The sequence below is a fragment of the Oncorhynchus masou genome, chromosome 15, assembly GCF_036934945.1.
Source record: "Oncorhynchus masou masou isolate Uvic2021 chromosome 15, UVic_Omas_1.1, whole genome shotgun sequence".
NCBI classification, from domain to species: Eukaryota; Metazoa; Chordata; class Actinopteri; order Salmoniformes; family Salmonidae; genus Oncorhynchus; species Oncorhynchus masou.
This window is the reverse complement of record NC_088226.1, coordinates 50,869,486-50,882,266: the sequence shown is the minus strand read 5'-3', so window position 1 is coordinate 50,882,266 and position 12,781 is coordinate 50,869,486. Positions and strand designations below refer to the sequence as shown.

At 41.2% G+C, this 12,781-nt stretch overlaps 1 protein-coding gene across 1 annotated transcript in view; it reads right to left on the bottom strand.

Annotated features, from left to right (window-relative positions):
* Positions 1–12,781, bottom strand: part of LOC135556401 (voltage-dependent R-type calcium channel subunit alpha-1E-like) — a 115,208-nt gene that overhangs the window by 45,022 nt on the left and 57,405 nt on the right. The window contains exons 9-11 of the mRNA XM_064989586.1: positions 1,199–1,302; positions 827–942; positions 634–687 (exon numbers count right to left, since the gene is read on the bottom strand). Of these exons, the coding sequence (XP_064845658.1) occupies positions 634–687; positions 827–942; positions 1,199–1,302 (274 nt within the window). The remainder of the gene's footprint in view (positions 1–633; positions 688–826; positions 943–1,198; positions 1,303–12,781) is intronic.

Genomic DNA, 12,781 nt, shown 5'->3' with positions numbered 1-12,781 from the left:
TGTTTTTGAAGTGCACCTCACCGGAAGCAACAACAACGGTATTTTAGAAATAGCTGTTCTTATGAAGATTTGCATCTAAATATGTCTTTGGTATACATACAGTATATATCATGATTATACACAAGCCCAGAGACATATACATACAGGATAACACACACGTTTAGAGTCTTGGGAGACAAAACTTCTCAAAATAGTTACACTCTTATGAGAAAGTCAATTACTGTCACAGTCAACCAAACAGATAGTACTGTACGTTCCAACACTCAATGACACACAATTGATACATGTAATACTTCAGGAGAGTCTGACAACACCTATTCTTTCTCCCTTGCACTTACCTACGTAATTCAATGTTATTTATGCATCACACACAGTATGATATTAATAAATGAACAATTCTTACAAAATGAAATGTTTTCTACGAATTATGTATTTCAATGTAGGCCTATGTTATAGTTAGGTTTACAACATGTGGTTGACAGTCTTAGAGGACAAGAAGATGATAATGAATCCATTCAGATATTCATGGCTTTAAAACAGAATCCCATAAATCCTGTACAGACAGATTAACTGTAAACTATGTAGTGATGTAAAGACAATATAACCAATCGGACCACATCTTTCCAGTCTTACCATCAAGAGCAGACGGTCCTGAATTCTTATTATCCTCTGCAAGCATCACCTCCTCTGCAAAGCAGACCCAACAAAGAAGTCTGATTCATACAGTAGAAACTTAAATATCAAGGAGAGTGTGTTTCAGAGGTAGCCTTTCAAAAGCAGGACGTGAATTAGATCTATAGTGTGGTACAGATAGTGGTTTCAGTACCTGCTTTGTCAATCCAGGCCCGGTAGCCATTGAGTTCCCTCTCAATCTGCTGTTGCCTCCGCAGCTTCATGAACGCCCTGCGGTTCTCAACCCGCTCCCTCTCTTTGGCAAACTCTCTGCAGGCCAAAATCAACAGGAGATAATGACTGTTCTTAGACATGTTGTTCAGCGCTGACCTGACCTCCCTCATCATTCAGACACCAGGGTAGAGAACGGAGGGTATTCAACCCTTGTCTCCTTTACATGCAGTTCATTAGAGTAGATTGTGAGTCAACCTTTTATATAAAACTAATTAACTTGTGCAGACAGTGACAGTGTGTATTAAAGCTGTCAGCCACCCCAGCACAATGTGATGCTGTAACGTCGACTCACCCTGAGAGCACTCCCAATACCAGGTTCAACACGAAGAAGGAGCCAATGATTATCAGAGGGATGAAGTACATGCAGTTCCAAGTGGGGCCTAAAGCATCATTGGTCTGTGGAGATACAAAACAAAGAGCTGACAATGAAGCGCACTGTATTATTATACTGTATATACAACGTGTTCACACCCCTTGACTTTTTCCACATTTTGTTGTGTTACAGCCTGAATTTAAAATGGATTCAATTTACAGTTTTTCACTGGCGTTCACGCAATATCTCATAATTTTAAAGTGGAATTATGTTTTTTTTTTTTTTTTTACAAATCAATTAAAAATTATAATATGAAATATCTTGAGTCAATAAGTATTCAACCCCTTTGTTATGGCAAGCCTAAATAAGTTAAGGAGTAAACATTTGCTTATCAAGTCTGTATGGATTAACTCTGTATCAATAATAGTGTTTAAAAATCATTTTTAAATGACTACCTCATCTCTGTACTCCACACAAACAATTACAGTGCATTTGGAAAGTATTCAGACCCCTTGACTTTTTCTACATTTTGTTACGTTACTCGTTACATTCTGAATGCTTAGCAGGACAGGAAAATTGTCTAATTTACACACTTATCAAAAGCAAATCCCTGGTCATCCCTACTGCCTCTGATCTGGCAGACTCACTAAACACAAATGCTTTGTTTGTGAAATTTGTCTGAGTATTGAACTATGCCCCTGGCAATCCGTAAATTTAAAAAACAAGAAAATCGTGTTATCTGGTTTTCTTCATAAAATCAATTGTAAATTATTTATACATTTACTTTTGATACTTAAGTACATTTAAAACCAAATACTTTTAGACTTTTACTCAAGGAGTATTTCACTGGGTGACGTTCACTTTTACTTGAGTCATTTTCTTTTAAGGTATCTTTACTTTACTCAAGTATAAAAATTGGATACTTTTTCCACCTCTGGCTACAGCCGGAATCAGAAATAGATTTTTTTTTTAAATGTCCTTCATCAATCTACACACAATACCCTATAATTACAAAGCAAAAACAGGTATTTACACATTTTTGCAAATGTAAAAAAAATAAACATCTGAAATATCACATTTACATAAGTATTCAGACCCTTTACTAGGTACTTTGTTGAAGCACATTTGGCAGCGATTACAGCCTCACATCTTCTTGGATATGAAGCTACAAGCTTGGCGCACCTGTATTTGGGGCGTTTCTCCCATTCTTCTCTGCAGATCCTCTCAAGCTCTGCCAGGTTGGATGGGGAGCGTTGCTGTACAGCTATTTTCAGGTCTCTCCAAGGATGTTTGATCGGGTTCAAGTCCAGGCTTTGGCTGGGCAACTCAAGGACATTCAGAAACTTGTCCCGAAGCCACTCCTGCGTTGTCTTGGCTGTGTGCTTAGGGTCGTTGTCCTGTTGGATAGTGAACCTTTGCCCCCAGTCTGAGGTCATGAGCGCTCTGGAGCAGTTTTTTATCAAGGATCTCCCTGTACTTTGCTCCATTCATTTTTCCCCTTGATCCTGACTTGTCTCCTAGTCCCTGCCGCTAAAAAACATCCCCACAACATGTTGCTGCCACAACCATGCTTCACCGTAGGGATGGTGCCAGGTTTTCTCCAGATGTGACGCTTTGTATTCAGGCCAAAGAGTTCAATCTTGGTTTCATCAGACCAGAAAATCTTGTTTCTCATGGTCTGAAAGCTCTTAGGTGCCTTTTGGAAAACTCTAAGCGGGCTGTCATGTGCCTTTTACTGAGGAGTGGCTTCTGTCTGGCCACTCTACCACAAAGGCCCGATTGGTGGAGAGCTGCGGAGATGGGTGTCTTTCTGAAAGGTTCTCCCATCTCCACATAGGAACTCTGGAGCTCTGTCAGAGTGACCATTGGTTTCTTGGTCACCTCCCTGACCAAGGCTCTTCTCACCCAATTGCTCAGTTTGGGCAGGCGGCCAGCTCTCGGAAGAGTCTTTGTGGTTCCAAACTTCTTCCATTTAAGAATGATGGAGGCCACTGTGTTCTTGGGGACCTTCAATGCTGCAGACATTTTTTGGTACCCTTCCCCAGATCTGTAACTCGACACAATCCCGTCTCGGAGTTCTACGAACAATTCCTTAGACCTCATGGCTTGTTTTTTGCTCTGACATGCACTGTCAACTGTGGGACCTTATATAGACAGGTGTGTGCCTTTCCAAATCATGTCCAATCAATTGAATTTACCACAGGTGGACTCCAATTAAGTTAAAGAAACAGCTCAAGGATGATCAATGGAAACAGGATGCAGCTGAGCTCAATTTCGAGTCATTGCAAAGGGTTTGAATACTTACTTAAATAAGGTATGTCTGTTTGTTTTTTAACACATTAGCAAAAATTTCCAAAAACCTGTTTTACTTTGTCGCTATGGTGTACTGTGTGTAGATTGATGAGGAAATAAATATATTTAATCCATTTTAGAAAAAGGCTGTAACGTAACAAAATGTAGAAAAAGTCAAGGGGTCTGAATACTTTCCGAATGCACTGTATCTTTAAGGTCCCACAATCGAGCAGTGAATGACAAACACAGATTCTACCACAAAGACCAGGGAGGTTTTCCAATGCCTCACAAAGACGGGCACCTATTGGTAGATGGGTAAAAAAGGACATTGAATATCCCTTTGAGCATGGTGCAGTTATTAATTACACTTTGGATAGTGCATCATACACACCCAGTCACTACAAAGACAGGTGTCCTTGTTAACTCAGTTGCTGGACAGGAAGGAAAACACTCATGGATTTCACCAGGCCAATAGTGACTTCAAAACAGTTACAGAGTTTAATAGCTGTGATAGGAGAAAACTGAGGATGGGTCAACAATATTGTAGTTACTTCACAATAATAACCTAATTGACAGAGTGAAAAGAAGAAAGCTTGTACCGAATCCAAATAATCCAAAAAATATATTCTGTTTGCAACAAGGCACTAAAGTAAAACTGCAACAAATGTGGCAAAGAAATGTACTTTATGTCCTGAATACAAAGCGTTATGTTTGGGGCAAATCCAATACATCACTGAGTACCACACTTCATATTTTCAAGCATGGTGCTGGCTGCATCATGCTATAGGTATGCTTGTCATCGGCAAGGACTAGGGAGTTTTTTCTGATAAAAATAAATGGAATATGGCTAAGCACAGGCCAAATCCTAGAGGAAACCCTGATTCAGTCTGCTTTCCAACACAAGGCCAAATGTAATGGCCTTGAATTGGACAAAACAGCCCTCATCCCCGTCGTTCGCTGGAGAAAGAGACAGAGATTTTGCGGAAGGAGATCTGGATGCCTTGTGAGGATCAGGCGACAAGTGGCCTTTGCCATCCATATTGTTAGCCAACATACAATCCCTGGAAAAGAAATGGAATGAACTAAAAGCACATATATTCTACCAACGGGACATTAATTAAAAACTGTAACCTTATGTTTCACATGAGTCGTGGCTGAACGACGACATTAATAACATACAGCTGGCGGGATATACACTCTATCGGCAGGATAGAACAGCAGCATCTGGTAAGACATAGGGTGGCGGTGTATGTATATTTGCAAACAACTGGTGCACGATATCTAAGGAAGTCTCAAGGTTTTTCTCACCTGAGGTAGAGTACTTCATAAGCTGTAGACCACACTATCTACCTAGAGAGTTTTCATCTGTATTTTTGTAACTGTCTACATGCCTCTGTTAGCAATTTATGTTATTCTTAATTACACAAACTCCGAAGCAAATAAGGGGGAGAAAAATAGGTTAATTTGAAAAGGACAAATCAAGATATGCTGAGAGGTACAGTTGAAGTCAGAAGTTTACATACACTTAGGTTGGAGTCATTAAAACTATTTTTTCAACCACTCAACAAATTTCTTGTTAACAAACCATAGTTTTGGCAAGTCGGTTAGGACGGTTAGGCATGACACACGTAATTTTTCCAAGAATTGTTTACAGACAGATTATTTCACTTATAACTCACTGTATCACAATTCCAGTGGGTCAGAAGTTTACATACACTAAGTTGACTGTGCCTTCAAACAACTTGGAAAATTCCAGAAAATGGTGTCATGGCATTAGAAGCTTCTGATAGGCTAATTGATATTATTTGAGTCAATTGGAGGTGTACCTGTGGATGTATTTCAAGGTCTACCTTCAACTCAGTATCTCTTTGCTTGACATCATGAGAAAATCAAAAGAAATCAGCCAAGACCTCAGACAAATATTGTAGACCTCCACAAGTCTGGTTCATCCTTGGGAGCAATTTCCAAACGCCTTAAGATACCACGTTCATCTGTACAAACAATAGTACTCAAGTATAAACACCATGGGACCACGTAGCTATCATACCGCTCAGGAAGGAGACGCGTCTCCCAAGAGATGAGCGTTATTTGGTGCAAAAAGTGCAAATCAATCCCAGAACAATAGCAAAGGACCTTGTGAAGATGCTGGAGGAAACAGGTACAAAAGTATCTATATCCACAGTAAAACGAGTCCTATATTGACATAACCTGAAAGGAAGAAGACACTGATCCAAAACCACCATAAAAAGCCAGACAATCGTTTGCAGCTGCACATGGTGACAAAGATCTTACTTTTTGGAGAAATGTCCTCTGGTCTGATGAAACAAAAAATAACTGTTTGGCAATAATGACCATCGTTAAGTTTAGAGGAAAAAGGGGGAGGCTTGCAAGCCAAAGATCACCATCCCAATCAAGAAGCATGGGGGTGCCAGCATTATGTTGTGGGGGTGCTTTGCTGCAGGAGGGACTGGTGCACTTCACAAAACAGATGGCATCATGAGGTAGGAAAATTATGTGGATATATTGAAGCAACATCTCAAGACATCATTCAGGAAATTAAAGGTTTGTCGCAAATGGGTCTTCCAAATGGACAATGACCCCAAGCATACCTCCAAAGTTGTAGAAAATGGCTTAAGGACAACAAACTCAAGGTATTGGAGTGGCCATCACAAGGATGGCAAGGATGCCTACAAACCTGACTCAGTTACACTAGCTCTGTCAGGAGGAATGGGCCAAAATTCCCTTGTGGAGGGCTACCTGAAACGGTTGACCCAAGTTAAACAATTGAATGGCAATGCTACCAAATACTAATTGTGTGTATGTAAACTTCTGACCCACTGGGAATGTGATGAAAGAAATAAAAGCTGAAATAGATCATTCTCTGCTATTATTCTGACATTTCATACTCTTAAAATAATGTGGTGATCCTAACTGACCTAAGACATGGAATTTTTACAAGGATTAAATGCTAGGAATTGTGAAAAACTGAGTTTAAATATATGTGGCTAAGATGTATGTAAACTTCCAACTTCAACTGTAGATGTTCAGTCTCCCTTGTCCTCAGCTTTTCTCAACCGAACAAAGGAACAGGATGCCATTTATAACCCCCCACCCTAGCCTGGGGTTGATCAATCAGAAGTCCTTGCAGTCCAACTGGCCAATGGCCAATTAACAAGTATCCTGCTCCCGACTCAATGTACAGAACATAGCACAAGTAGCACTGAGTTCAGGAGTGACATTCCACAGATTCTAAACAGATGTTGAACTGAAACCCAACTCCTATTTACATTTCCCTATTGACCATTAGTACGATATTTAGATATTACTACTCTCGTCCTCTCATCCTCTCAAACTCTGTGTTGTGTATTTATCCTCAAAATATTCTTATACCACCACAGACCGATGCTTGCACTAAGACAACACTCAATGAGCTGCATACCACCATAAGCAAACAGGAAAATGCTTAAATCAGTTTTACCTCATTTCTATCAACATGATAAATGTGCAGCCTGAGGACAAAAAACTCCAGACCACATTTACTCAACACATAGAGATGTGTACAAAGCTCTCCCTCGCCCTCCATTTGGCAAATCTGACCATAATTCTATCCTCCTGATTCCTGCTTACAAGCTAAAATTAAAGCAGGAAGCACCAGTGGTCAGATGAAGTAGGTGCTAAACTACAGGACTGTTTTGCTAGCCCAGACTGGAATATGTTCCAGGATTCTTCCGATGGCACCACATCAGTCACTGGCTTCATCAATAAGTGCATCGATGACGTCGTCCCCACAGTGACTGTACGTACATACCCCAACCAGAAGCCATAGATTACAGGCAACATCCGCACTGAGCTAAAGGGTAGAGCTGCCGCTTAAAAGGAGCAGGACTCTAACCCAGAAGCTTATAAGAAATCCCGCTATGCCCTCCGACGAACCATCAAAGCGTCAATACAGGACTGAGATCGAATCGTACTACACCGGCTCCAACGCTCGTCTGATGTGGCAGGGCTTGCAAACCATTACAGACTACAAAGGGAAGCACAGCCGAGAGCTGCCCAGTGACACGTGCCTACCAGACAAGCTAAATAACTTCACTGCTTGCTTTGAGGCAAGTAACACCGAAACATGCATGAGAGCATCAGCTGTTCTGGACGACTGTGTAATCACGCTCTCCGCAGCCAATGTGAGTAAGACCTTGAAAAAGGTCAACATTCACAAGACTGCAGGGCCAGACAGATTACCAGGACGTGTACTCCGAGCATGCACTGACCAACTTGCAAGTGTCTTCACTGACATTTTCAACCTCTCCCTGTCTGAGTCTGTAATACCAACATGTTTCAAGCAGAACACCATAGTTCTTGTGCCCAAGAACACTAAGGTAACCTGCTTAAATGACTACCAACCCGTAGCACTCACATCTGTAGCCATGAAGCGCTTTGAAAAGCTGGTCATCACATCAACACCATTATCCCAGAAACCCTAGACCCATTCAATTTGCATACCGCCCCCAACATATCCACAGGATACAATCTCTATTGCACTCCACACTGCCCTTTGACACCTGGACAAATGGAACATCTATATGAGAAATCTATTAATTGACAACAGCTCAGTGTTCAACACCATAGTGCCCTCAAAGCTCATCACTAAGCTAAGGACCCTGGGACTAAACACTTCCCTCTCCAACTGGATCCTGGACTTCCTGATGGGTCGCCCCCAGGTGGTAAGGGTAGGTAACAACATATCCACCACGCTAATCCTCAACACGGGGACCCTCAGGGGTGCGTGCTCAGTCCCCTCCTGTACTCCTAATCACCGACAACGATGGGACAGCCTGTAGGGAGGAGGTCAGAGACTTGGCTGTGTTGTGCCAGAACAACAACTTCTCCCTCAACATGATCGAGACAAAGAAGATGATTGTTGACTACAGGAAAAGGAGGACCGAGCACGACCCCATTCTCATTGATGGGGCTGTAGAGGAGCAGGTCGAGAGTTTCAAGTTCCTTGGTGCCCACATCACCAACAAACTAACATGGTCCAAGCACACCAAGACAGTTATGAAGTGGGCACGACAAAACCTATTCCCTCTCAAGAGACTGAAAAGATTTGGCATGGGCCCTCATATCCTCAAAAGGTTCTACAGCTGCACCATTGAGAGCATCCTGACTGGTTGCATCACTGCCTGTTATGGCAAATGCTCGGCCTCCGACCGCAAGGCACTAAAGAGGGTAGTGCGTACGGCCCAGTACATCACTGGGGCTAAGCTTCCTGACATCCAGGACCTCTATACCAGGCGGTGTCAGAGGAAGGCTCTAAAATTGTCAAAAACTCCAGCCACTGTAGTCATAGACTGTTCTCTCTGTTACCGCATGGCAAGCGGTACCGGAGTACCAAGTGTAGGTCCAAGAGGCTTCTAAACAGATTCAACCCCCAAGTCACAAAACTCCTGAACATCTAATCAAATGGCTACCCAGAATATTTGCAATGCCCCCCCCTCCCACGCTGCTGCAACTCTCTGTTATGATCTATGCATAGTCACTTTAACTCTACCTGCATGTACATATCACCTCAATTACCTCGACTAACCTGTACCGGTACCCCTGTATATAGACTCGCTATTGTTATTTTAATGCTGCTCATTAATTATTTGTTACTTTTATTTTTTTATTTTTTTTTGTAGGTATTTTCTTAAAACTGCCTTGTTAGTTAAGGGCTTGTAAGTAAGCATTTCACTGCAAGGTAATACCTGTTGTATTCGGCACATGTGACAAATAAAATTGGATTTGATTTGAAAAATACACTGGAGTGGTTAATCAAGACGAAATTGAATGTTCCAGAGTGACCTAGTTACAGTTTTGACTTAAATCAGCTTTGCAATATATGGCAAGACTTGAAAATGGCTGTCGAGCAATGATCAACAACTAACTTGACAGAGCTTGAAGAATAAATAAATAAATAGTGTGCAAAGCTCTTAGAGACTTACCCAGAAATACTTACCCAGTAATCACTGCCAAAGGTTATTCTAACACGTATTGACTCAGGGGTTTGAATACTTATCTAATCAAGATATATTAGTGTTTAATTTTTCATAAATGTTTTAAAATAGTTTTTTCTTCCATTTTGACATTACAGTATTTTGTGTAGATCGTTTACAAAAAATGAGAATTAAATCAATTTGAATCCCACTTTGTAACACAACAAAATGTGGAAAAAGTCAAGGGGTATGAATACTTTCTGAAGGCTCTGTCCCAACCCAATAAATGGAGCCCCCATGTTGTTTAATACCTGAGATCCATGAGTGTAAATCAAGTGTTGACATCATCAACATGATTTATGCAAAGGTACAAGTTACAGTCCTTTCTCAAGACAGGATTTAACCCTATATGGACATGCATGTCTTTGGCTCTGTTCCTTCCTACAGTCAGAGATGATTTATCCACTTATAAGAATGGGACGCCATGGGAGAGGAACCCGTGGCAGGTGTTGAGGCAGTGCAGAGCTACCTATGGAGATGTGAACAGTGTGGGCTACAGTACAGAGACCCTCCACACACCCTGAGTGCCAGAGGACAGAGGTGTTGCTGCAGGTGTCAACATTCCTCATCTCCAACAGCTCTCTCCATTGTTAGTGCTACACATGTATGTGGTGAAAAACTAGAAACCTGCCCTTGTATTCATTATCATCTAAAGGTGGTGTTAACAAGATCCCAAGCAATTGCTTACAAGTCAACATGGTTATGACTAGCTCTTGACTCAAGCCAGTGTAAAACGTACTGGCTTTTGTTCCATTGACCTGCGGACTACCTTGGTTACGTGCTGCTACACCTTGGGGAGCTCAGGGCTTTGTCAGACAGTGGTAGTTTTTAACAAGCTATTAGGATGTACCACAGTCATGAGCTCGGCAGAGGCTAGCTGACTGACTACAGGAATGAAACAGAGTTCAAACACACATCCCCAGTCTCACAGTTACACACATCTCTCTATTACTTACTGAGGCCAGGGAGCCTATTCTGTTCTCTACCTCCATGAGACATGTTCCCTTGTCCACGATTCATCAAAAATCGTAATGGAATTTGAATCTGAACTTCGGGAACATAATACAGGACTATAGTGTAGATACTGGGAAAATCTGAAACTGAAAACCAAGTTCATCTGTGTTAAATAAGAGACAGAGAGAAATAGTATTGATTAGCTCTGGGCCAACATGAGAGTGGAAAGTGGATCAGGTACGGCAGTAAGGGGATTCTGTATCAGAGAATGCAATGAAAACAATAGAAAAGAGAAGCATGTGTACTCAACTTTGTTTTAGCAGAATGCAATGAAGTGGGTGGCATGGTTTGTTTGTGAGTGACTTACTGAATGAGTAAGAGTCTGTGTGCACGTGTATGTTTGACTGAGTGTGTGTGTCTGTGTACAGTACGTGCATACGGTGTGTGTTCCCGTAGAAAGGAATATGAAACAGCAAACAGTATTAGAGAGTCTGCGGGCCTTTTTAATCAGAGCAGACTCACATTCTCTCCTTCCACTGTCTTTCTTCACTCCATAACAAATTCCATTCACCATAATGTATGTCAACATAATACAATCAAGGCAGCACTAAATCTGCTTCCATCAACTTAAATAAAGAACCATGAAAGCAGTGAGCAGAAAGTATGGCCTGGCATCTATGCTCTGTGGGTAGGCCAACCATAAACTGTGCTACACTGGTAGCCAAGCAGTGAAAAGTACATCTTTAATTCAAATCAATTAAATGTATTTTTCCCACTACCTTACTGAAGATGTGTTAAGGTAATATTCCTGTGAATCTCAATCCCAGGGTATCTATGATTGTAACTGCATGATTCCCTGGTGAGATCAGTGGTTTCCAGAGGTTGTCTAGCTATATTGTTATTGACTATGTTTTGTTCATTCCATGTGTAACTCTGTGTTGTTGTATGTCGAACTGCTTTGCTTTATCTTGGCCAGGTCGCAGTTGCAAATGAGAACTTGTTCTCAACTAGCCTACCTGGTTAAATAAAGGTGAAATACATTTTTTTTAAATAGCCTATGGCAAGCATGCTCTCCTGTGTAGTAAACACCCAGGCACTTTCATTATCAAATTAGCATTTTGATCAAATGGTGTCCGCAACGGAGTCCTTTCGCCAACACAAGGCCAGGGGACTTCAACAGTCGTGGATTGGCAGCTAATTGATTCTGGCTCTGAAAAGAAAATCATGAAGAACACGCTGACAAAATGCTCTTGCTATCCTATTCAAAATGTTACAGTTTTAGTTTATGCTATCAACATTGTTTTTTGTTTTTTTTTCTAAACAAAGGTATTCACCACACATTGGCACCTGCTGATGTCCAGTTACTAATAGCCCTAGGCATGAATGGATTGGAAGTTTTATTACATTGTTTTGCATCACCATCATTAACAAGCATCAGAGGTTTCAATAGACTGCCTTTCACATTCACAGTGACAACTACTCCACTGTAATATTACCATGAGTTGGGGAAAGAGGAAGAGGCATTAATGACGATAATTGATTCAGCTGGCCGAGGGAGGTAGAGGGTAACATGATTGAGTTTGTTTGAGTTGGGCAGGCACATGATCAGATCAGGGAATTACTACACTGTCTGTCTGAGCTCCTCCTGAAATAGACAATGCCTTCTGCAACATAACACCAGCCAGGTACAGTATTGGTAGTTTGGTACTGGGATGTGCTGAGGAAAATGCTTGGTGAACAGAATGTGATGTATGTATGGAGAACAGGAGGAGTAAACTCTTAACCTGGTCCTTGATACGCTAATACAACTGCTCCTCCCAGTCCAGCCACTGGTCCCTTTACATATTGTATTTAATGAATCGAGGTACAGTATAATATTGAGGCAGTGTTATGCTTCGTATACTATAATATGAACAACTGGCAGCAGCAGGTGGGGAGAGTAACAGTATATATGATATACAGTATATAGGATAGTATTCTTACTATCCTATATAGATCAGATCAGGGAGAGTCCCAAGAGAATGTGTGATGAATTGGAAATCAAAAGTTGTGAAGCAACAATCAGACATGCAAGAATCATCCCAATACTCTGTAGTGTCAACAACATCATCTCAGTCATTTCATGTTGCTTGCATAATCTGAGAGAGAAAAGCAGAATGGAAACAAAGTCTCATACTAGCTTCCACAAAACTAATCGGAAACCATCCGCTGCATGGAGCAGTAATTCCAGATGATTCAGTCAAAATAATTTGCACTCAGTATAATGTACACTGAGAGTACAAAA